This window comes from Eleutherodactylus coqui, chromosome 6 (assembly GCF_035609145.1).
Source record: "Eleutherodactylus coqui strain aEleCoq1 chromosome 6, aEleCoq1.hap1, whole genome shotgun sequence".
Lineage (NCBI taxonomy): Eukaryota > Metazoa > Chordata > Amphibia > Anura > Eleutherodactylidae > Eleutherodactylus > Eleutherodactylus coqui.
Window position 1 is genome coordinate 70,258,657 of NC_089842.1, and position 25,318 is coordinate 70,283,974.

At 41.3% G+C, this 25,318-nt stretch overlaps 1 protein-coding gene across 2 annotated transcripts in view; it reads left to right on the plus strand.

Annotated features, from left to right (window-relative positions):
- Positions 1 to 22,115, plus strand: part of LOC136631339 (interleukin-18-like) — a 43,311-nt gene extending 21,196 nt beyond the window's left edge. For both annotated transcript variants that reach the window (XM_066605600.1, XM_066605598.1), the window contains exons 2-6: positions 317 to 352; positions 12,311 to 12,343; positions 16,893 to 17,021; positions 18,015 to 18,166; positions 20,445 to 22,115. In XM_066605600.1, the coding sequence (XP_066461697.1) occupies positions 328 to 352; positions 12,311 to 12,343; positions 16,893 to 17,021; positions 18,015 to 18,166; positions 20,445 to 20,654 (549 nt within the window). In that variant the 5' untranslated portion in view covers positions 317 to 327 and the 3' untranslated portion in view covers positions 20,655 to 22,115. The remainder of the gene's footprint in view (positions 1 to 316; positions 353 to 12,310; positions 12,344 to 16,892; positions 17,022 to 18,014; positions 18,167 to 20,444) is intronic.
- The last annotated feature ends 3,203 nt before the right edge of the window (positions 22,116 to 25,318 follow it).

Below are 25,318 nucleotides of genomic sequence, written 5' to 3' on the forward strand. Positions count from 1 at the left end.
GACTGTGAAACCAGCTTAAGGGTCCTTTTGTACAAAGCGTAAAAATTTGCCATGGAGAAATCCACATGCTGATTTTGACATGGATGTATCTCGGAATTGCTGCAGGTTTTCAAAGCGCAAAATCTGCCAGAATTTTGCAGCAAACTTGGCCAAGTCATGCTGATTGTGGGGCGGATTTTTCCGCTACATGTGAAAGCATCCTAACTGTTCCGTCATAGCAGCCCATATTACACAGAGAGGTTAGGAGAAGGAAGGAGGCGTAGAGAGGGAACCTGCCTACAAATGTGACCAGTAACTCAATGCAATTCTTTTTTAGATTTAATCAAGATGGACAGAAGGCGGCAGTCTCAAGGTAAGCTGCCCTTACAATATTTCTGCAGGACCTGCAATCGCGTGTCTTGTTTAACAGGAAAAGTTTGATACAGTTTCCTATGTGTTTTCTATTTCAGCATATTCATTGTGTACTGATGTACGGCAAACGATAAAGTGGTACCACATCACCCAGCCAAATCTATGAGACCGAATATATATATATATATATTATATATATATATATATATATATATATATATATATATATATATATATATATATATATATATATATATATATACACACACACACACACACACATGTTGGGCCGGGCTCACACAACTGTGAGAATGCTAGCATGTAGCAAGTACGCAATGACCTGCATGCTTGCTGCGTGCCGCCAATCCCTATGCACTATCTTGCTGTTATGTGCGTGTAATATGCGCCAAAATAGAGCATGTTGCATATAACTCGCATGAAAAAATGCTGGTGTGAGTGGCCCAAAATGCAAAACGCATGCGTCAAAAATTCACGTGACCGGAGCGGACGACATTGTAGAATTTGCACCTGTGTGCGTTTACACGATGTGAAACCCCTGGATGCTGTCACATCCAGGGGTTTCACCTAGTGGTCAATGGGGCCACTGGCAGCAGCACCGGCCCCATTGAGAACATACAGAGAAGATCACGATCCTTTGCCACAGCTGTGACAGCTATGGCAGAGGATTTCTTTATCTCAGTGGGCAGTCCCTTGTCACTGAACACTGACAGCACTGTCAGTGTTCAGTGACAAGGGGACTCCCTGCGGGAAGTAAAGTATCCCTTGCCACAGCTGTCACAGCTGTGGCAGAGGATCACAATGTTCTCCCATTGCTTCCAATAGGGCCGCCGCAGCTGCCGGCTCCATTGAAAGCAATGGGACGCATGCAACCACTGCACTGATTTTCGCGGAAAGGCTTTAAATATAATCCCTGCTCTGAAAATAAACCCTGGCTTGTGTAAAAAAATGAAAATTATATATACTCATCTCTCCACCACTGTGGGGCTCAGGCTCGTCTAGCCACTTGAGCCTCCTACTGTCTAGCCACTTGATTCATTCAATGAATAGCTGAATGAATGGCTGAAAGTTTAAAAATGCAAAATTGGTCAGAGATTGCTGAGCTCCTGCCCCCCTCTTCGCCCCTTGCTACTGTTTGCAAGGGGTGGAGCAGGCTTAGCTCTGCCCTGTTCCACCTCTCCCATTGCAATCAGTGGCAGGGGGCGGGCGCTCAATACACTAGCTTCAGCCCCCTCCCGCTGTCTCCCCTTGCAGAGAGGGGCAGCATATATCGGTCGGGCGTGAAAACCTGACCAATATACGTCCATGTGAATAAGCCCTAATTGTGTAGATTTTGTTTTTGTTTTTTGCTGGAGAGCTTGTACTTTTTGATGGCATCATTTTTGGGTATATATAATGTTTTGTATAACTTTTGTGAAAAGATTTGTAGGGAGATTAGGGAAAAAAAGTAATACAAGTTAAATCACTGTCCTTTTGCCATATCTATAATAAAACAATCTAAATCATAAAAGAAAAATACATATTTGGTATTGCCGCGTCCGTAAATGTCTGATCTATCAAAATAGTGCATTATTTACCCCCCACAGGGAACGTAATCCGAAAAAAAATAAAGAACGCCAGAAATGCACTTTCAGTCACCCTGTCTCCCAGAAAAAATGCAATAAAAAGCGATCAAAAAGTTGTATGTATTCCAAAATGGTACCAACGTTAACTACAGGACGTCCCGCAAAAAATGAGCCCTTGCTCAAGTACGTCGATGGAAAAATAAAAAAAAGTTATTGCGCGCAGAAAATGCAGCAGAAAATAATTTTAAAAAATTAAATGTCTTTGAAAAAAAATACAAGTGCTACAGTAAAAAAAACTATACACATTTGGTATCGTAGTAATCGTACTGACCCATAGAATAAAGTTCTCAGGTCATTTTTGTTGCAGTTTGTGTGCCGTAGAAACAAAACGCACTGAAGGATGGTGGAATGTCATTTTTCTTTCATTTTACTCCACTTAGATTTTTGTAAAAGTTTTTCAGTACATTATATGGTACTTTAAATGGCACCATTGAAAAATATAACTCATTCCGCAAAAACAAGCCCTCATACAGCGACGTCAATGGATTAATAAAGGAATTAGGATTTTTTAAACGGGGGGAGGAAAAAAAAAATGGGGAAAGAAGAAAAAAAGGGGCCGTGTCATTAAGGGGTTAAATAATATACTAACTTCCTTCTCTGGGTCATTACGACGCAGGGATACCACATGTGTAATTTTATTTTTAATTTTTCACAAAGTAAAGGGAGACAAGTGTTTTTTAATTTTATTTATTTTATTTTTTAAATAATTTTTAACTTTTTTTATTTTTGTCCCTTTAGGGGACTTCCACAGAGACCCATCAGGACTCCCTGATCACATTCTGGGGGGGGGGGGGGGGGGGGTCCCATGGTGGCAGCCCTTTACATGCTGCAGTCACATAGACTGCAGCATGTAAAGGGTTAACACAGCAACGATCAGAGGTTTTCTCTGATCTCTGCTGTAAGAGCTGGTACCTAGCTGTCCTCTGACAGCCAAGCACCAGCTATCCCTGCAACAGAGACCATCTGCTTGCTTCTGACAAGCCGATGGTCTCTATAGCAACCTGTAAACAAAGCAGGACATTAGAAGCAGGAGATTGCCGTCATATCGGCAATATCTTCCTGCTTCTCAACCTCCTGCTTTGTTCTCTGTGGGACTGTGCAGGCAGAACACAATGTTACAGCTTGTGGCATTGTGCTCTGCAGCTCCCATAGTGATACATAGCCCGGAAAATTTCCGGGCGTGCAACTCAAGAAGTTAAAAAGGATTAAATGCGAGCTCAAATCTATAGTAAATAATTGACAGCCTGTGGATTTAAAATCTGAAACGTCTTTAAATTCCGCTGCTGATTCTGTCCACAGGATCCGCTTTTGCCGGATGTTTTTCCCTGCTCGCACCATTTTCAATATAATATTGGCAATTTTTAAAATCTTGGCCCCAGTTAGTCTAGCAGCGATGACCAGGCCTTTTTTTAAGTCGCTTAGATCGCTCAATTTTCCCACTCTAATGTGGATTCACACTAAAATTGATCCCCTGAAAACTTCCTTACTTGATTTTATGTTGCACTTCATGCTCACGGGTCTAATTTCCATGCAACAATGGAATCGTGAAAGAGCCAGTATCTCTAATCAAGTGGCTGTTCAGTGTATATGCCACTAGTATTATATATATATTGGTGGTAACTCATCAATACTGCCTGGAAGAGATCTCTGGCCTGCACTGCTTCCATTCTCTGAAAGACTATCGCTCCTACAGGGTGGCTGTTACGAACTAAAGGAATGGAGCTGCAGTTGCTCATGCGCGACCAGCGGCCCATTCACTGCAATGTTACGGACCTAGGGATAACCGATCCTGCATTGAGAAGTGGGAGGATATGGGTTCCCCGTTCTCCGGATTCTTGGGGGTCCCAGTGGTCAGAAAAAATTGTTACTCTCCAGAAAACCCCTTAATAGCCTATGAGGCTGTTCACATCCCCAATAGTCCATGTGAAAAAAAAAAATCACTGCATGTTCTATCCTTATCCGTTTTCACAGACTAGAATACCATATGCAGTGCATGAGATCTATGAATATCAGACTGCACATAGACTGGTGTCATGTACCGTCCAGTGCAGGTTGCACCAGTTTCTTGAGTTCACTTCACATAGGGTCTAAGGGTGCCTGCTAGAGCAGCAGAAGCCAACGCTCCGTGCCTGTTTTGAAGAACATAAAGGGGTATTTTGGTTGTGAAGCGAATTTTTCAAAAATCCCAGACATGAAAGGTGTTTGTGGCATGTTTCTGTACAGCTGTTTATGGGTATAAATTAGAGCCATTACCTTCTTATCCTGTTCTCCATTTCTGATGTTTCCCCACATCGCTATCTTCCAAGATGACCACTGCATCCCCAGGGATATGCAGCTTGAAACTACATTTACCACAATTCCCTGCTCTGTACTTCTAACTCCAGTGTTCAATGGTACTGATTGTGTTAATGTAGACATTCGTAGTGGTGATTAGAGTATTTCACTATACCCGCAAGATAAAGCCAATAAGCAGCACCCCTAGTACTGGAGAAGTGCAAGGAAACAAGGGATGACCAGCAATATTATTATGTGCCATGTCTGTATTGCCATTTGTTTGTCTGATGGGGTACCTGCAATTTGAAACTGAGCTGGAATCTTTCTAGTGAAAAAAGGAACCTTTAAACTTTGTTTTCTAAAACTTACATATAGAATACTTAGTAATAGAACGTCATTAATGGTACAAAGGAAATTCCCCATTTGGAGAAAAATAATTACTGGCAAAGCCAGCCTCAGCGGTTTAAGCTTCTATAGTGTATTCAGCAATAAAACAAGAAACCAACCGATGATTTCAGGAAGGAGCTAAGATTTCAAGGGAAATTCCCTTTTTTTCTTCAGTGAAAAGACAACTGTGAACTTGAACTTGCTGTCCACACTGCAGGCATCATGTTAGAAGGAGCTGAGCAGACTGATATATAGGTTTATGGGGCAAGATTCAGAAGAACTTGCAATTTATTCACTTATATCTCTGCTCATTCTAAGCTAAACAATCCAATGGGCGGGCCTATCAGGGATCGACAGCCTGTCCTGCATATACAGTCATACATAGATATCTGTCAATCACTGATAGGGCCGCCCATTGGACTGTTTAGCTTAGAATGAGCAGAGATATAAGTGAATAAATTACAAGTACTACTGAATCTTTCCCCATTAACCTATATATCAATCTGCTCAGCTCCTCCTGCTCAACAACATCATGCCTGCAGTTTGGACAGTAAGATCAAGCTGACAGGTTCCCTTTAACCCCTTAAGGCACCGTTCACACAAGCATTGTTTTGCACGCATCCGTGCTGTGCAGAAACCAGCGCTGCACGGATTTGCAGAAAACGTGTGAACGAAGCTCTGTGGAAACTGGGGATTTAAATATAAGCCCTTCCCTGAAAATCATCCCTTGCATGTGTAAAAAAAAATAAAAAAAAAAAAAAATAATATATATATATATATATATATATATATATACACACACACACACACTACCGTTCAAAAGTTTGGGGTCACCCAAACAATTTTGTGTTTTCCATGAAAAGTCACACTTATTCACCACCATGCGTTGTGAAATGAATAGAAAATCGAGTCAAGACATTGACAAGGTTAGAAATAATGATTTGTATTTGAAATAACATTGTTTTTACATCAAACTTTGCTTTCGTCAAAGAATCCTCCTTTTGCAGCAATTACAGCATTGCACACCTTTGACATTCTAGCTGTTAATTTGTTGAGGTAAGCTTGTGAAATTGCACCCCACGCTTCTAGAAGCATCTCCCACAAGTTGGATTGGGTGGATTGGCACTTCTGGCGTACCATACGGTCAAGCTGCTCCCACAACAGCTCAATGGGGTTCAGATCTGGTGACTGCGCTGGCCACTCCATTACCGATAGAATACCAGCTGCCTGCTTCTGCTGTAAATAGTTCTTGCACAATTTGCAGGTGTGTTTAGGGTCATTGTCCTGTTGTAGGATGAAATTGGTTCCAATAAAGCGCTGTCCACTGGGTATGGCATGGCGTTGCAAAATGGAGTGATAGCCTTCCTTATTCAGAATCCCTTTTACCCTGTACAAATCTCCCACCTTACCAGCACCAAAGCAACCCCAGACCATCACATTACCTCCACCATGCTTAACAGATGGCGTCAGGCATTCTTCCAGCATCTTTTCATTTGTTCTGCGTCTCACAAACGTTCTTCTTTGTGATCCAAACACCTCAAACTTGGATTCATCCGTCCACAACACTTTTTTCCAGTCTTCCTCTGTCCAATGTCTGTGTTCTTTTGCCCATCTTAATCTTTTTCTTTTATTGGCCAGTCTCAGATATGGCTTTTTCTTTGCCACTCTGCCCTGAAGCCCAAAATCCCGCAGCCGCCTCTTCACTGTGTTTTGCGGGTACTATTTAATGAAGATGCCAGTTGGGTACCTGTGAGGCGTCTGTTTCTCAAACTAGAGACTCTAATGTGCTTATCTTCTTGCTTAGTTGTGCAACGCGGCCTCCCACTTCTTTTTCTACTCTGGTTAGAGCCTGTTTGTGCTGTCCTCTGAAGGGAGTAGTACACACCGTTGTAGGAAATCTTCAATTTCTTAGCAATTTCTCGCATGGAATAGCCTTCATTTCTAAGAACAAGAATAGACTGTCGAGTTTCAGATGAAAGTTCTCTTTTTCTGGCCATTTTGAGCGTTTAATTGACCCCACAAATGTGATGCTCCAGAAACTCAATCTGCTCACAGGAAGGTCAGTTTTGTAGCTTCTGTAACGAGCTAGACTGTTTTCAGATGTGTGAACATGATTGCACAAGGGTTTTCTAATCATCAATTAGCCTTCTGAGCCAATGAGCAAACACATTGTACCATTAGAACACTGGAGTGATAGTTGCTGGAAATGGGCCTCTATTCACCTTTGTAGATTTTGCACAAAAAACCAGGCATTTGCAGCTAGAATAGTCATTTACCACATTAACAATGTATAGAGTGCATTTGTTTAAAGTTAGGACTAGTTTAACCCCTTCCCGCTCCTGGACGTACCTGGTACGTCATGGTAGCGGGATACTTCCCGCAACATGACGTACCTGGTACGTCATGCCATTAAAGTGTCGCCGCGGTGACAATCGCGGCGACACAGCAGCGATCCTGGCTGATATCGTCGGCAGACAAGTGAGGCATCCGGGCTGGGGACCAATCAGAGCGGTCCCTCCCCCACGATCGCTGTGATTGGTCAGGGAAAAACTCCCTGACCAATCACAGCGCAGCAGCGGACTTCGCGCTGTTTACAGTAGGGGCTCCATGTGCAAGCACCGCAGTGTGTTTCCGGTGCTTGTACAGAGAGCACCTACTGTGTTTTTTCTGAATATAAAGTGCGATTAGAGTGTAGATTAGGCGTGTAGTGTAGTGTAGTGGAGTGTAGTGGAGTGTAGTGGAGTGTAGCAGAGTGTAGCAGAGTGTAGCAGAGTGGAGTTAGTGATCAGTGTAGTGGAGAGGAGTTAGTCATCAGTGTGGTGTAGTGGAGTGAGTGTTAGTGATCAGTGTGGTGTAGTGTAGTGAGTGATTGATCAGGCAGTGTAGTGTAGTGAGTGTAGTGAGTGATTGATCAGGCAGTGTAGTGTAGCAGAGTGGAGTGAGTGATCAGAAGTGCAGTGTAGTGTAGTGAGTGAGGGATCTGTAGTGTGTGATCAGAAGTGTAGTGAGTGAGCTGTAGCGTGCGATCAGCAGTGTAGTGTAGCGCAGCGTGTAGTCAGTGTATCCCTTGGTGTAAAAAAAAACAAAAAAAAAAAAAACCTGTTGTTCCCATTTTGTTACCTGTCCCGTCACCCGTTATTAGTTAGTGTAGCGTTTAGTTAGTCCGTCTAGTGTGTAGTGTGTCGTTAGTCCGTGTTGTGTCAGTGTATTCGTCTGTGTAAAAAAAAACAAAAAAACAAAAAAAGTTCCTGTTGTTCCCATTTCGTTACCTGTCCCGTCACCCGTTATTAGTTAGTGTAGCGTTTAGTTAGTCCGTCTAGTGTGTAGCATGTCGTTAGTCCGTGTTGTGTCAGTGTATTCGTCTGTGTAAAAAAAAAAAAAAAAGAAAAAAAAAAAAAACACTTACGTGAATACACCACATAAGTTTCCGCGTTCTTTCCGACCCCCGTCCCGTGGTCACCCCATCCCGCAGTGTCCCATCTAATAAAACTTTTTCCCCGTGTGCCCCATTTTATATAAATATGGCCCGCAGGAGGTACACTTCAGAGGAACTGTATGCAATCATTGCATCAGACTCGGACTCAGGTAGTGGTGATGACGACCCCACTTTTTTGGCATTCTCCGACTCCTCATCCTCATCCAGCGAGTCTGAGCTCCCTGCACCCCCGAGAAGGCGTCCAAGGACCGCCACTGACCCCAATGCATCAGATGCTCACTGGAGTACCCCGGAAGATTACAGACCCCAGATCCCTGATTTTATTGGGAACCCAGGGATTCAATTTGATCCGGAAGGGCTCAGAGGGAAGGACTTCTTCAAGTTTTTTTTTTCAGAAGAGTTCATTGCCCACATTGTTACCCAGACTAATTTGTACGCCCAGAATTTTATTCAACAAAATCCCACCTCCAGCTATGCCAGACCCGATAAGTGGACCCCTGTGGATGCACCAGAGATACAAAAATTTTGGGGGCTTATACTAACCATGGGGCTAATAAAGAAGCCAACAATCAGGGCGTACTGGTCTACCGATATTTTGTACCACACCCCAATGTTCCGCATGGCGATGTCGAGGACGCGCTTTGAGTGTATTTTAAAATTTCTGCACTACAATGACAACCAGCTGTGCCCCCCCAGCGATCACCCCAATTACGATCGGTTGTATAAGATCAGGCCCGTAATAGACCATTTTAACGCCAAGTTTGCCCAGGCGTATGCCCCACAGATAAACATTGCAGTAGACGAGTCCCTGGTACACTTCAAGGGGAGGCTAAAATTCCGCCAGTACCTGTCCAGTAAGCGGGCACGGTATGGTGTGAAGTTGTACAAGCTGTGCGAAAGTACATCAGGGTACACCCACAAGTTCCGTATTTACGAGGGGAAGGACACTAAAATTGAGCCCCCAGAATGCCCCCCCGTGCTGGGAGTAACAGGGAAAATAGTGTGGGAACTGGTGCACCCACTATTAGACCAGGGTTACCATCTGTACCTGGATAACTTTTATACCAGTGTCCCCCTGTTTCAGTGCCTCGCTTCCAGAGGAACAGTGGCATGTGGCACTGTTCGGAAAAATCAAAAAAGCCTCCCTAAGAGGCTGCTTGGGCAACTGCTCAGAAGGGGTGAGAGCCGGGCCCAATGCAGCGACAATGTATTGTGCGTTAAATATAAGGACAAGAGGGATGTCCTTATGTTGACGACAATACACGGCCACAGCAGTACCCCCTGCCCAGTACGAGGTACCAGTGCAGAGACCCCCAAACCAGACTGCGTCCTCGACTATAATAATTACATGGGAGGGGTCGATCTATCAGACCAGGTACTGGAGCCCTATAGAGCCATGCGGAAAACACGGGTGTGGTACAAAAAACTGGCCGTGCACCTCGTACAGATGGCACTGTATAATGCCTACGTGCTGTTCCGAGGTGCAGGCCACAGGGGGACATTCCTTGAATTTCAAGAGGAAGTTATCAAGGACCTAATATTTGGGGACCAGGAGGTGGGGGAGAGGCCCAGTACTTCTGGAAGCGAGGCCACAAGAATTGTACCAGGGCAGCATTTTCTCAGTGAAATTCCCTCCACTGCGACGAAGGGAAGGCCCCAAAAGAGGTGCAGAGTGTGCTACAAACAGGAGATAAGAAAAGACACCAGATACCAGTGTGAAACGTGCCCCACACAACCCGGCCTCTGTATAAATGAGTGTTTTAAGATCTACCACACGTCCCTGAAATTTTAATTTTTTTATTGCCCTGACGTTTTACCCTGATGTACTTCGCACAGCTTGTACATAAACCACATGCTAAGTCCTTCCCTTCTGAGCCCTGCGCCCTAAAAACAGTTTAGATTCACATATGGGGCATTTCCCTGTTGGGTAACACATCATGGGGTACGTTTTCTCCTTCTGCCCCTGGTAAAAAATAAAAATCTGGGCCTAAACTGAGCATTATTGGAAAAATGTGAATTTTTCGTTCTCAACTCAAATTGTTAAAAAAAATTCCTCAAATACCTGTGGGTTCAAACCGCTCACTACACCCCTTAAAAAATTCCCTGAGGGGTGTAGTTTCCAAAATGGGGTCAGTTGTTGGGGGTCTCAAATACACTGGTACCTCAGGGGCACTGCAAACACTACACGGTGTCTGAAAATTATTCCAGCAAAATCTGCATTCAAAAAAAGCGCTTCTTTCTTTCTGAGCCCTGCCATGTGCCCAAACAACAGTTTACATCCACATATGGGCATTTCCGTGCTCGAGAGTAATTGGGTAATGCATTATGGACTATGTTTTCTCCTTCTGCCCCTGGTGAAAAATGAAAATCTGGGCCTAAAGCTGAACATTATTGGAAAAATGTGAATTTTTCGTTCTCAACTCAAACTGTTAAAAAAATTCCTCAAATACCTGTGGGTTCAAACCGCTCACTACACCCCTTAAAAAATTCCCTGAGGGGTGTAGTTTCCAAAATGGGGTCAGTTGTTGGGGGTTTCAAATGCACTGGTACCTCAGGGGCACTGCAAACACTACATGGGCTCTGAAAATTATTCCAGCAAAATCTGCATTCAAAAAGCCAAGAAGCGCTCCTATCCTTCTGAGTCCTGCCATGTGCCCATACAACAGGCTACATCCACATATGGGGCATTTCCGTGTTCGAGAGCAACTGGGTAACGCATCATGGGGTACGTTTTTTCCTTCTGCCACTGGTAAAAAATATAAATCTGGGCCTAAAGCTAAACATTATGTGAAAAATTGGATTTTTTCGTATTGAACTCAAACTGTTAAAAAAAATTCCTCAAACATCTGTGGGTTCAAACCGCTCACTACACCCCTTAATAAATTCCCTGAGGGGTGTAGTTTCCAAAATGGGGTCAGTTATTGGGGGTTTCAAATGTACTGCTACCTCAGGGGCACTGCAAACACTACATGGGGTCTGAAAATTATTCCTGCCAAATCTGCATTCAAAAAGACAAGAAGCGCTCCTTTCCTTCTGAGACCTACCATGTGCCCATACAACAGGCTACGTCCACATATGGGGCATTTCTAAAAACTGTGGAATCTGGGTCATACATTCCAAGTTTTGTTTCTTTGCTAACTCCTACTGTTTTATATTAAAAAAAAGGTTTTATATTGAAAATCAGTAGAAAAAAGGAACTGTTCTAATTTTTGATGCACTTTCCTTTAATTCCTGTAAAACATCTAAAGGGTTAATAAACTTTCTAAATGCCATTTTGAATACTTTGAAGGGTGCTGATTTTAAAATGGGGCAATTCATGGGGGATTCTGATATACAGGCTCGGCAAAACTATGTCTGAACTGCATTGGTCCTTAAAAAATTTAGATTTTGAAATTTGCTAGTAAATGTGAAAAATTACTGCTAAATTTATATACTTTGTGGAGTCTGCAAAAAGTAAAATAACACTTAAAAAATGATTGCTGTGTAAAGTAGGCCTATGGGAAATGTTAATTAATAACTATGTTGTGGTGTTTGACTTTCTATCTTACAAAGAAAACAATTCAAAGTTTGAAAATTGTGAATTTTTCCAAATTTTCAGTAAATTTGGATTTTTTTTCCAAATGAGGACAAAATTTATTGATGAAATTTTTACACTAACATAAAGTACAATATGTCACGAAAAAACAATCTCAGAATCACCTTGATAAGTAAAAGCATTCAAAAGTTATTAGCACAGAAAGTGACAGATGTCAGATTTGAAAAATAAGGCTTGGTCCTTAAGCTCAAAATAGGCCATGTCATTAAGGGGTTAAAGTTATCTTCATTGAAAAGTACAGTGCTTTTCCTTCAAAAATAAGGACATTTCAATGTGACCCCAAACTTTTGAACGGTAGTGTATATATATATATATATATATATATATATAGTTACCTGTCTGCCGCTGCTCAGGCGTTTCTAGCCACTTGTTCTCCCTGCACTGCTCTGAAGTTCTTTCAGCAGGTGGGGATTTAAAATCCCCACCTGCAGGAAGAGTTGTGTCTGATTGGCTAAGCGCTCAGCCAATCGCAGGCAGCGCTCAGCCATTCATGAATGACAGCTGAGTGCTGCCTGTGATTGGTCACAGCACTCAATGTACAACTGTATCCTTGCATAACTGTATCTTTTATGGTAAAGCTACTATTTTTGTACATGTTTTTAAATATCTTCTCTTTTTTTCCAGATGAAGTTCTGCTGGAAAAACCAAAGTCATACGGTAATTTTGGGCTCGAGTTTATTCCTATAAGTTACATGCCCTTCGTGTTGAAATGAAACATAAGCACAATTTTAATCTTAGATTTAGGTAAATCACAGAAAACTAGGACACATGATCTCTCCGCATTACCACTGATGACAATGGGGCAAAAAAATTACGATAGGATAAGACCTGCGCAAAACAACTCCTAAAACAAAGCTTTTTTTATCTGAACTATAGTTATGTGGCTTTGAACAACACCACTTCTAGTATGTGTGAACAAACCCGAGAGGTACCTTCACATGGGCTGATAGTTGCCGAAATAATTGCTCAAACAAGTGATTACTGGCGCCTGACAGCCTATTAACACACGGCCCTCGGCAGGACACTGGGCCAGAAGCCACTCATAAGTCGTTAGTTGTTCCGTTTCAGCTCACCAAAATGAAATGACTACTGAGCAACTTTAAGTGAATAGAGACAAAAGGCTGGAAGAGATCTCTGGCCCACACCGGCTCTATTCTCTGAAAGACTATCGCTCCTGTGTAAAAGTGCAAGAGTGTTAGTCACTGGGACGGCTGTTAGGTGCTCATGCGGCAAGTGAATGGGACTGAGATGGTTTATGTGGCATGGCTATACAATGTACAGTGCTGTACCTGGTATGCACTGAAGCAGCTGCAGCCCTCACTTCAAACAGCTGATCAGTGAGGGTCCCAAGCAGCGGAACCCAACTGATCAGATTTTGATGACCTATCTTTAGGATAGGTCATCAATATTAACATTTTAGAAAACCCCTTTAAATTGACCTGTGGATTTTAAATCCTTAGCATGTGAATTTATTCTCCGGATTTTCACAGCTGATTTCAACCCTTCAAATGACAAATCTGTGTCAAAATCCACATGTAATACCCACAGTTTTTGACATGGATCCATTCTAAAATCTACAGTGGATTTTTTCCTGTGGAAATTAATTTACTATTGAAGATATGTGTGAGCTAATCATAAAGGACTTCCAACTCAGGCAACAGCAGGTGGTGTAAGCCCATGGTAGTCATTAATATTTTTACAGACTTGTGTGTTGCTTTGAGGAGCTAGGCAGTTGGCCAGTGAGCAGACAACCTGAAACTTTTGTTGGTAGGGCTTACAGTGGATATGACATGTCTACACACCCCTTTTAAAATGCCATGTTTTGTTATGTTAAAAAATCTGGCAAAGATGAATCATTTCAGTTTTATTTTACTTCAATGTGACCCGTTATCTGTACAATTCCATTGAACAAGCTGAAATGTTTTAGGGTGGAAAAAAATCTAAAATAATGTGGTTGCATAAATATGCACACCCTAAAACTAATACTTTGTTGATGTACCCTCTGACTTTATGACAGCATTCAGTCTTTTAGGGTAGGTCTCTATCAGCATGGCACATCTTGACTTGGCAATCTTTGCCCATTCTTCTTTGTAAAAGCACATCAAATCTGTAAGATTGCGAGGGCATCTCATCTGCATCGCCCTCTTTTGGTCAACCCACAGATTTTCAATGGGATTTAGGTCTGGGGTCTGGCTGGGCCATTCCAAAGCTTTGATCTTCTTTTGGCAAAGCCATTCTTTGGTTGATTTGGAGGTATGCTTTGGGTTATTGTGCTAAAAGAAGAAATACCTCTTTGTCTTCAGCTTTTGTTGCAGAGGCCTGGAGGTTTTGTGCCAAAATGGACTGATATTTGGAACTCTTCATAATCCCCTCCACCTTGACTAAAGCCCCAGTTCCAGCAAGAGAAAAACAGCCCCAAAGCATAATGCTGCCTCCACCATCCTCACTGCGGGTACGGTGATCTTTTGGGGATGTGCAGTGTTGGCTTTGCACCAAACAAACCTTCTGTCACAGAGGGGACTTAGAATAAAAGAATACATTTTATTAGGAAATATCTTAAAATAGAACACACTAGGGCACAACAAGTTTCACAAATACACAAAAAACATTAAAGAGATGGTGTAACGGATTTTAGGACACGCATTACACAGTTTTTGGAGATATGTGTCAGCTGGTTGCTATGATGGGTCTAGTGCTAAAATCATCCCACAAACCCAAAAACAGTTAGCGTAGTCGCCTGACACTGTGACCCTTAGATTGAATCCACTTGAAGTCTTTCCCCAAACAATAGGAGAAGGTATTAGATGAATAGGCGATGAATTATTGTGGACTAATATAAGGAGGATTCTATCTCCAGCCACTGATTAGTCTCTGATTCGTTGGTGGTGTTCTCAAATCTAGACACCATCAGAATAACTAATTTGTACAGCTATTTGTTGGTTCTACACTGATGATGCTGTTTGGTTTCGACTCTTCGAACTTCTTAATGTGAGGTTCGAAGTATTGGGCTCCAATCAGCAAAGTTGTTGAGATCTAGCAGTATTGTTTGTGCTAGATCCCAATTCTTCAAGCCCATTAATGGTGTAAGAGACTTGAAGTATTAAACTCCAATTTTTTAGGGCTATCGAGCTCAAAGTTGTTGAGACCCAATAACTCCAATTTTTACTCAATGCGTTTCACCACTGTGTTACGTGGATCATCAGGAGCATTATGGAGCTTAGGAGTATATATCAATAGATTTCATCATGTGAAGAAAATGATTGTTTCAAGGTCTGAATAGATAGAATACCAGGAGAATAAGTGTCCTAACGAACAGGAGCAACTGCACTTCCAGAGATGGTTAAAGGTAAACACAAGATGAAGAGCTGCCTATTCTTCACACAGGTCGCACAAGATGAAAAGCTGCCTATTGTTCACACAGATCGTACTCTTAAAACTAATATAGCTAAAGAGCTGATTTCTTTCAATTCTCCAGTGTAGAATCATTTAACCTGTGCAAAGTCCCTCTTAGATGGTCAGTCATGGGAGAACCTAGTTTGTCACTGGGCTGATATGCTTGTTAGATTTTTTAGCCCTAGGCTTATAATAGAAGGGACCCAAAATGCGGGTACCTCCTGGTCTGTGGGGTAAATATTCCCACTTAGCTCCTGTTAGGTTTACAAGAGGCTTGTACCAAGTTAGCCTAATTGCAGTTCATTTATTGCTGTTGACCGTTAGCCTGGCTAGCATTTAAGTGCTTCGCCAGGGCTCATAACAGACTAGTGCAGGAGAATAAAGCTTTATCCAAATAGATTGGAATATAGTTGGAGAAAATGCTCCAAAGTAGCACTTGTCTGTTCTAAAGAGAGCTATTCTGTCTGCAGCTTCATCTCTATAGTACACCCAACGGTTCCCCCTTAATAGATATATAATAGCAGCAAAAGGTAAGTAGATGGAAGAGTAAAATAAAAAAGATGGTGTCCGTAGCCCAGATGGTGGCCTAAATTATGGCCTAAAGTACAGTCTGAACAGATCATAACATGTTCTCCCACATACTTTTGGCAGACTTGATGTAGATTTTGGCAAAACATAGCTGAGCTTGGTGGTTTTTCTTTGCTAGAAAAGGCTTCTGTCTTGCCCCCTACCTGACAAGCCAGACTTATGAAAAATACGGGAGATGGTTGTCACATGCACTACACAACCAGTACTTGCCACAAACTCCTGCAGCTCCTTTAATGTTGCTGTTGGCCCCCTTGACAGCCTCCCGGACCAATTTTCTTCTTGTCTTTTCATCAATTTTCAAGGTTCGTCCAGTTCTTGGTAATGTCACTGTTGTGCCAAATTTCATCCACTTCTTGATGACCATCTTCACTGTGTTCCGTGGTATATGTAAAGCCTTGGAAAAGTCATTACATATACCTGACTGACTGATATCTTTCAACAATCAGATCCCTTTGATCTGTTGTAAGCTCTTTATGGACCACGGCTTTTGCTGAAAATTGTAACTAAGGAAATTGTAGCTAGGAAAAGCCTACTAGAAGAGCTGAACTTTATATGAGACAAATCAGAATCCCTATAAATAATGGCAGCGGAGTGCTGATACTATTTACCATGAGTTTAAATGTCATTGGCTAATTCTGAACACAACCACATCCCCAAATATAAGAGGGTGTGAACACTTATGCAACCACATTATTTTATTTTTGTTATTTATATTTTTCCACCTTAGATGATTTCAGTTTGTTTTTCATTGGAATTGTACAAATAACGGGTCAGATTAAAGGCGGAAATAAATCTGAAATGATTCATCTTTGTAGGACTTTTTAACATGACAGAAATATGGCATTTTAACAGGGGTGCATTTTTATATTCACTGTATGTGATTTTGCTTCCACAAAAAGCAAATAAAGCTTTTTGAAGAAGCCAATGTAAATGAAAAGCAAAAACCTTCTACGTTGGGCTGAAGGTATTAGTGTACCTGCTGCCATGAACCAGCAAAAAATGTATATACAGTATGTTGTTTTTATGGTTCTGAATAGGGTGGCAGAAGAACATTATTTTGGAATAGGTCCAAACAGTAGCCATGTATGGGATGAAAACAGTACAAGCTTGTATACTGTTTATAGCATAGAAATTGTATGTACTGCACAATTTGGGCACACATGTATTGTGAATAGATCCTAAGTACTGTATGATACTACAAGTCATTCTTATTCTGTTATTACAGATGCAGTAGATGCTTTCAAATCGAATTCTAAGGATGGTATGAATGTTAGAATTTCAAATTTATCGAATGAACAGCTGATTGTCGACCCCCAAAAGTTTGCCATTTTTGAATCAGTTAAGGATGCTAAAGGTACACAATTACTGAATTTTGATATAATTAATCCTGATATGATAATATAGGGGGAGTAGTTATAAAACTAATAAAGTTAAGTTGATTTCTTTGCACGGAAAAAATAACTTGAAGTTACGCATTTAATATTTGAATAAAATTGCACAGCTTTTTCTACTAGCCGCATAAAAAAGCAAATATCTTAGCTCATATTGTGATCAAAACATGTGTGCCCATCAGGCATGTCAAAGCGAACCTTATTGGATGGGTTCGTAACTTTAAAAGTTAATGGGTATATAGCCAGCTATTCAGCTTTCCCATTCATTTAGAGGCTTTTTGGCTTAAAGAAAGGGGTCTTTAACAGCTAGGTGCCCGTCCAATAAGGATTGCCTGGACATGGCGAATGAGTCCCATGTTTTGATCAAAATAGGCACTAAGAACCTTGCATGTTTATGCAGTCAGTTATGCAGTTTTATCAAATGTGTGTGAGTGCCGAAGCATGTGTTTCTGTAATTGTCACAGCCATGGTTTACATGCATTTTCACATTTTATTTGTTTGTTGGGAGTGCAGACTTTGTTTTTTGTATGTTACTATGACATATTAGAAGTTTTTAAAATACTTAGTTACACTTTAAAATATGTAGAGGTCTAAGGGCATAGATTAAGCACTACAGGAGGGAGTGGGTGTTAGGAGCTTATTGCATACTGTCTATACATTGAACTCAATATAAAAAAAACTGTATGCAGGAAGCTGCTAAGAGCCCCCTAGTGGTTGTTGCAGACAGATAAAACTTCCAGAACTGCTATTTCTGTCCCCCACCCCCACCCCCCAAAAAAAATTGAATAAGCAAACGTCATATACCCTCCAAAATCTGACCAATGAAACATATAAACCATAATATATGAATCCTCGAAAATGAAGACTAGCGGTAGTGATGAGAGCCTTACTGGAAGAATGTAAATTATTATTGTGTATACACTGTGGAGTTTGTTAACATCAGGTTTCTCTTTTAGCGGAAGCAACATTTTGCCTACATATATACGCTGAGAGTGGTCATGAAATAGATGGACTGCCTGTAGCCATCAGCTGTCAAATAAGTGAAAAAAAATACATCCTGGAAGCAAGTAATTCAGTTGATGATCCGTTAAATTCAGTTAATTTTCTGGTAAGATCCTAACATATACCTGATTCTCACTTATATGCTTGAATCTCTGGTTATAGTATTGTGTGTCTGAGGACGTACTGTAGATGACTTTGATGTCAGTACCTACCTCAGTGCATTTATGCCACAAATCCCTCCATTACTTCAAAATGAGCATCGCTGAGCAATACATGGGCACAGAGGAGTGTTACAATAAGGGCTAGAGAAGTTACAGTTGCATCCGAATCCTCAAGCTAAAAAGGAGTATTCCCATCTTGGTGCCATTGCTCTCTTCCCACTGACTGGCACTACCAGCCTCCTTGAAGTGGTCAGTTTTTACTGGAACAGCTGAGCACCCTATGCTACGCTATTTCTATTATTCCCATAAAAGTGAATGCTTAGCACAGGACAGTGAGCTACGATGTTTTTGTAACTTCTAAGATGCAGAAATAATGTTGCTCACTGCTACACTGTTTACTTATCTCCCATTCACTTCTATGGAAGCTACAGAAACAGTGTGAGGTAGAGGAAACAGCTCTGTGCTCCAACTACAGAAGAAATGAGCGGTGCGCCAGGCCTAAAGCCATGTCTTCTGGGATGACACGGTTATGTGTCATGAAGTGAAGGAGGGGGCCAATATAAAAAGTGCCAGCAGGCACTATTTTAAAGGATTACGTAGTCAGTGCTACATAAGTGGGAGTATGGATCAGGACTCCTGTATGTGCTAAGCACGTCGACCCAATGGAAAAAAGGCCCAATGACCAGAGTGAGGGGCCCCAGTAAAGATGCAGACAACCAAGGCCACAGAGGACCAAGAAGCCTAGAAAAGCAGGCCTACCTATAGTAAAGGCCTAGTAATTAGAGGCATAAGTGTGAGTCAGCAGGCAATGGACGCAATACCAAAGACCAAGTATAAAGGCCTGTGCAGTGACTGCTACAAAGGTGTAGATTAAGGTCCAGCACAGTGGTTAATGGAGTGATGGGAAAATGACCACTGATGATTGGGTGGCCCAGTAGAGCACCAGTGCATGAGAGGAGAGGGAGGCTGCACTGGCCAGATGAGCTACCAGTAATAACCAGGCCATAGTAGTCAGTAGTGAAACAGTAAGACACAGATTCCCAAAAGTATTGTGGTGCCGACTCTGGAGAATGCTAGTCTGGAGCTGAGTAAGACTTTGTCTTGAGTTCTAGCCAGAGGAATGAATGCTTAGGGGGAAAAGAGCAATCACAACCACAAGAGTAAAGGCTTAAACAGACTTTGTTTGCAGAGGTTATTACAGTTGTGAAAATCTCACCCGCAAAATGTGAAGAAGCTAAAACTGATTTCAATGGATTGATTCTCACCAGCCTGTTCCTCGCGTGTAATTTCTACTTGTGAGAAAAGATAGGTCCCGCCATATCTTCTTTTTTTGTGTGTGCAATAGCACAGAGTTTGAACAGTCACATCGACAAAAACATAACTTGTTCATGCGCAAATACGGTCCGTTGCGGCGAGCATATTTGCACATATGATTGTCTGTTTAAGCCGTGATGGCCACATAAAAGGCTATTGGGTGCTTGCGTAAGAGACTGTATCCTTGTAGGTGCAAGGCCCATTTTAGTGGCCTTGCAGGCCCACATTGTAGGCCCACGTGTTTGCAACGTTTAAGGATAAAAGGTCCCCTCCTAGAACGAAGAACTGCAAATAACATATACAGTAAAGAGATGTGTGTGCTACAAAAACTTCAGGGGCCATATTGCAGATTTTGCAATTGGGCCAAGAAGTTTAAAGGCACTGTGGACATTACTTGATCTGGCAATCTAGTGAGTATTGTGATGTTTAGTGGAGATACATATCAATGCACAATCTGGAATGTTGAATACCAGTCAGTCGTAAAATGCTATACATGCTTCTGATTAATGGCTGACAGAGAAGAAGGGGGCCCTTGTGTAAGATGCTTCCCTCGTGGCTGTCTAGAAAATCCCAAGCTCGTGTTCCAATACATCAGTGCACTAAAATGAACACTGTCTGTTCTGTTTTCTCCTGCAGCTCTCCTGCACCACCTGTTTGTTTACAGACTGCTGCAGCCAATTCCAGAGCTCAGTGATCGTGCACTTAGTTCCGTTATTGGCTGCAGCAGCCTGTGATGTCCTATAGACAGGCTGCTGCAGCCTATAGACATTACATCACGGGGGAGACCTGGAGTGATGGTGCTGACTACTTGTTACTTTGTAGCATGGGGATGTTGGTTTTAGAAAAACATCTTGGACAACCCCTTTAACTTTGACACTGATTTACTAATAAGCTTTGTTTTGATAACAGGAAAAACAATTACCCCGAGTAATTGAATCAAAAACCAGTGGTTTAATTTTCTACCTGCAAGAATTTTCAACTGGGGATTCATCGTTCCGTTTTGAGTCATCACTGCACAAAGGATTTTGCCTCGCATGGAACTCAGAAAAGAAGTTGATACTTAAGCGTAAGCAGTCCATTGACGAAAAAGAAGCTTTTCGCTTCTCAGAAAACAACTGACAATACATAATGAGTCTCATATATATGACAACACATAGGGCTACCTACACACGGGCGTGCGCGATATCGGGCCATCAAATTAGGCCCGATATCACCCTCATGAACATGCGGTTTTATCCTTGGACGCAAGGCATTGCAACGGTGAAATTCTGATCCTCTTGCGCGAGTTTCACTCACAATAGAGGATCAGAAGTTTTTCCTATTGATTTCAATGGGAAACCTCGCATGTGAGAGCCATGCGATGCATTAAAGGTCCCAATGAAATCGATGGGACCTTTAATGCATCGTACAGCCCTTCTTAAATTCCCTCCGAAGTGTGGTGAAAATATACTGAGCAGTGTGATAAAGCAGGCTGTAAAGTCCAACTAACATATAAGCTATCCTTTCCTTTCAACAAGACAGGGAATTCCCACTGCATTAATTGCTTCCATTAACTATATGTGCCAGGAAAATCTCCCGAAATATCTGTTTAACGGATGTATAATAGTGTCCTTGGTCACCCAAAAGCTATAATGGCACCCTGGAAAAAATTGTATCCATTAAATAGAAACTATTATAGTCTACTAGCTGATATACCCGGCTTCGCCCGAGTAATTTGGCACTGGTGTTTATCTGGTGTTCACACGGAAAAGCTTATGAAGTCGTGGTTACTTTAGAGATACTGAGGAAAAAAAATATGTTCACCATTTTGCATAGTTCTCTGCGTTACCCAGGAAATACCACGGGGAGGCAACCATGCGACGTTTCCTTTATATAAAATGACATCAGGAAGTGAGAGAATTAGATTACATACGTAAAATTTGGACACTAATTCTTTTGCGCTTAGAATTGAATAATCGAGTTGGAACCCATTACCTATTTATGACATAATCAATGCTCGTGCCAAATTTCCTGTTTCTATGACACCGGAAAGTGAAAAAATTACATTCCACACGTAAAATTTCAACGCCAATTCTTTTGCGCTAGAATTTAATAATCGAGTTGGGACCCATTAGCTTTTCCTATATATGATATAATCAATGCTCGTGCCAGATTTCCCGTTTCTATGACACCGGAAAGTGAAAAAAATTACATTCCGTACGTAAAATTTTGACGCCAATTCTTTTGCGCTAGAATTGAATAATCGAGTTGGGACCTATGAACTTTTCCTATTTATGACATAATCAATGCTTGTGGCAAATTTTTACATTTCTATGACACCGGAAAGTGAAAAAATTACATTCCGCACGTAAAATTTCGACGCCAATTCTTTTGCGCTAGAATTTAATTATCGAGTTGGGACCCATTAACTTTTCCTATTTATGACATAATCAATGCTCGTGCCAAATTTCCCATTTTTATGACACCGGAAAGTGAAAAAATTACATTCTGTACGTAAAATTTCGACGCTAATTCTTTTGCGCATAGAATTGAAAAATGGAGTTGGGACCCATTAGCTTTTCTTATTTATGACATAATCAATGCTCGTGCCAAATTTCCTGTTTCTATGACACCGGAAAGTGAAAAAATTACCTTCCGCACGTAAAATTTCGACGCCAATTCTTTTGCGCTAGAATTGAATAATCGAGTTGGGACCCATTAGCTTTTCCTATTTATGACATAATCAATGCTCGTGCCAAATTTCCCCGTTTTTATGACACCGGAAAGTGAAAAAATTACATTCCGTACGTAAAATTTGGACGCTAATTCTTTTGCGCATAGAATTGAATAATGGAGTTGGGACCCATTAGCTTTTCTTATTTATGACATAATCAATGCTCGTGCCAAATTTCCTGTTTCTATGACACCGGAAAGTGAAAAAATTACCTTCCGCACGTAAAATTTCGACGCCAATTCTTTTGCGCTAGAATTGAATAATCGAGTTGGGACCCATTAGCTTTTCCTATTTATGACATAATCAATGCTCGTGCCAAATTTCCCCGTTTTTATGACACCGGAAAGTGAAAAAATTACATTCCGTACGTAAAATTTGGACGCTAATTCTTTTGCGCATAGAATTGAATAATGGAGTTGGGACCCATTAGCTTTTCCTCTTTATGACATAATCAATGCTCGTGCCAAATTTCCTGTTTCTATGACACCGGAAAGGGAAGAAATTACATTCTGCACGTAAAATTTTGACGCCAATTCTTTTGCGCATAGAATTGAATAATCGAGTTGGGACCCATTAACTTTTCCTATTTATGACATAATCAATGCCCGTGCCAAATTTTAAGTTTCTATGACATTGGGAAGTGACAGATTTAGATTACGTTCGTAAAATTTCGACGCCAATTCTTTTGCGCTAGAATTGAATAATCGAGTTGGGACCCAATTACTTTTCCTATTTTGGAGATAATCTATGCTCGTGCCAAAAATCATGTTTCTACGATATCGGGAAGTTGGAGAACTTTTGGCGAGTGAGTCAGTCAGTCAGTCAGTCAGTCAGTCAGTCAGTCAGTCAGTCAGTCAGTCAGTCAGTCAGTCAGTCAGTCAGTCAGTCAGTCAGTCAGTCAGTGAGGGCTTTCAGCTTTATATATATAGATGGGTGACGATGCCACCGTGAAGCATCTGTTTAGCACATCCAGCACTTATAGCCTATACCGCTATCTGGTTAATGGATAAGTCATGAAAAACTATTGAGAAACTAATGACAATTTTCTAATCCCGGTTCACTGCAAAAAAGAACATCACCCTTAGAAAGATACATTCACCTTTCCACCCCCTCTACTGTAGCCTATTATAATATGGTGCATCCACTTACCTACCTTTCCTTATGAACACTTTAAAGTTACTATTTTCTATGCTGCCAGCTAAACATAGCATATTTTTGTTCTTTTTGAAAGACTCTGATATTTTCATGACATGTATAGATTGTAAGCTCCATTTTATGTTAAAAGGAGATAGAGAATATGGTTTGTCTGTAATATTTATGTTTTTAAACTCAAACCCAAATGTGTGTCACTTTAAGACCGGAGAATTCTGGCTACTAGAGTATTGTTTACTTAAAGGGCCTTTCTCACACCAATGAGCAGTGTAAACTATACTATGCTGCTCAAAGGTTAGGAAACGGAGTATCTTAAAGAACACTACTTGACATAAAGTAGCAGCTATTTAAAGGGCCACCCCAGTGAAAACATATTTTCCATCATTGCCCCCTCACTTGATTGCCTATCACACTCTGGATATCTCCTCTGTATATTGCAACCACTTCCCTGCAGTGCAGCCTCCCATCTGATGCCTATCGGACACCATCTTGATTCTGTGATTTTTCCTTTTACTTTCACATTAATCCAATGACGCATCAGCACAGCATTACATGAGCAGCTAGAGATTGTAACATCTATGGTGCACAGAAAGCACTGCCATTACATTTCGCATTTACCTTAATAAGCTACGGGCCATAATTATACACTTAGGAAGATGAGCTGTGATCTCCTCTATGATAACTGTGTGACAGAGACTGTCTGACTGTCATCACTAATTGTAATAAGAGTGCCTATGTCCTCTTCTAGTCAGTTTTGTGGTACGTTCATGCAATAGAATCACACAGACTGAGATACTGACTAGAAACTGAACACATAACCCAACTAAATCTGAGCTGGACAGAATAAGATCACATGACCACCTGAGGAGAAAGAGGCTAGGAGATTTAGAAAGAAAGGAATAACCAACCAAGGTAACACTAGAGTGAGACTGTTAATAGTGGCAATTACACCTAACCCCAACATGGCTCATACAGCTTTATGCATACTACCCTATTAAGTATAATAGATGGCTGGGCCATCGTACAAAACAGCACTTGTACCTCTTGTGTCACCCCTCTTCTATCATAGATTGGAAGCTCTTGCAAGCAGGGCCTTCAGTCTTCTTGTTTAAATTGTCAGTTGGTTTGTTACTTTATAATTACTGATTTTGTTTATGTATGTATCCCTTGAATTCGAAAGTTATGTGGAATATGTTGTTACCATATAAGTAAAGATTATTATTATTAATAAAATATTATTAGTAACATTATTCTTCTCATTATTCATTCGCAATACATGATCTTCCTATACTTTTTTTCACATTTACTCACTGAATAAGGCCTCCTGCACATGGCGAATTCTGTTGGATCTAGCCTTTCCCGACTCAGGAAATGTTCTGGGAGCCTTTTAGATGGATAGCCAATGTCCTCCACCCAGGAGAATATTATTTTTGATAAGCATTGCAGATGAGGGTGTCTCGTTTCGCCCTGATGACGAATGAAAGACACTGTTGCCATATTGTCCGATAATATTTTTACGTGTTTCCCACGTACTGTATCCTCGGCATGAATTAAGGCTTCCCAAACTGCTTTTGAGTTCTCTATAGTTTGATGACTGGGAGCTGACATAGGTCAACCAGGAACCTTGCAGATTCCTATCCGCTATCTGTGCTCCCCAACTTGACCCACTAGTATTGGTATTTACCAAGATGGATGGGTAAAATTTTTAAAATTACGGGGAGATAACCACTAGAGATGAGCGAGCACCAAATTGCTCGAGTCGAGATTTCCGCGATGCTCGAGAGTTCGTTTTGAGTAATGAACCCAATTGAAGTCAATGGGCGACTCGAGCATTTTTGTATATCGCCGATGCTCGCTAAGGTTTTCATTTGTGCAAATCTGCAAAGCCTACGAAAGTGATGGAAACGACACAGATATG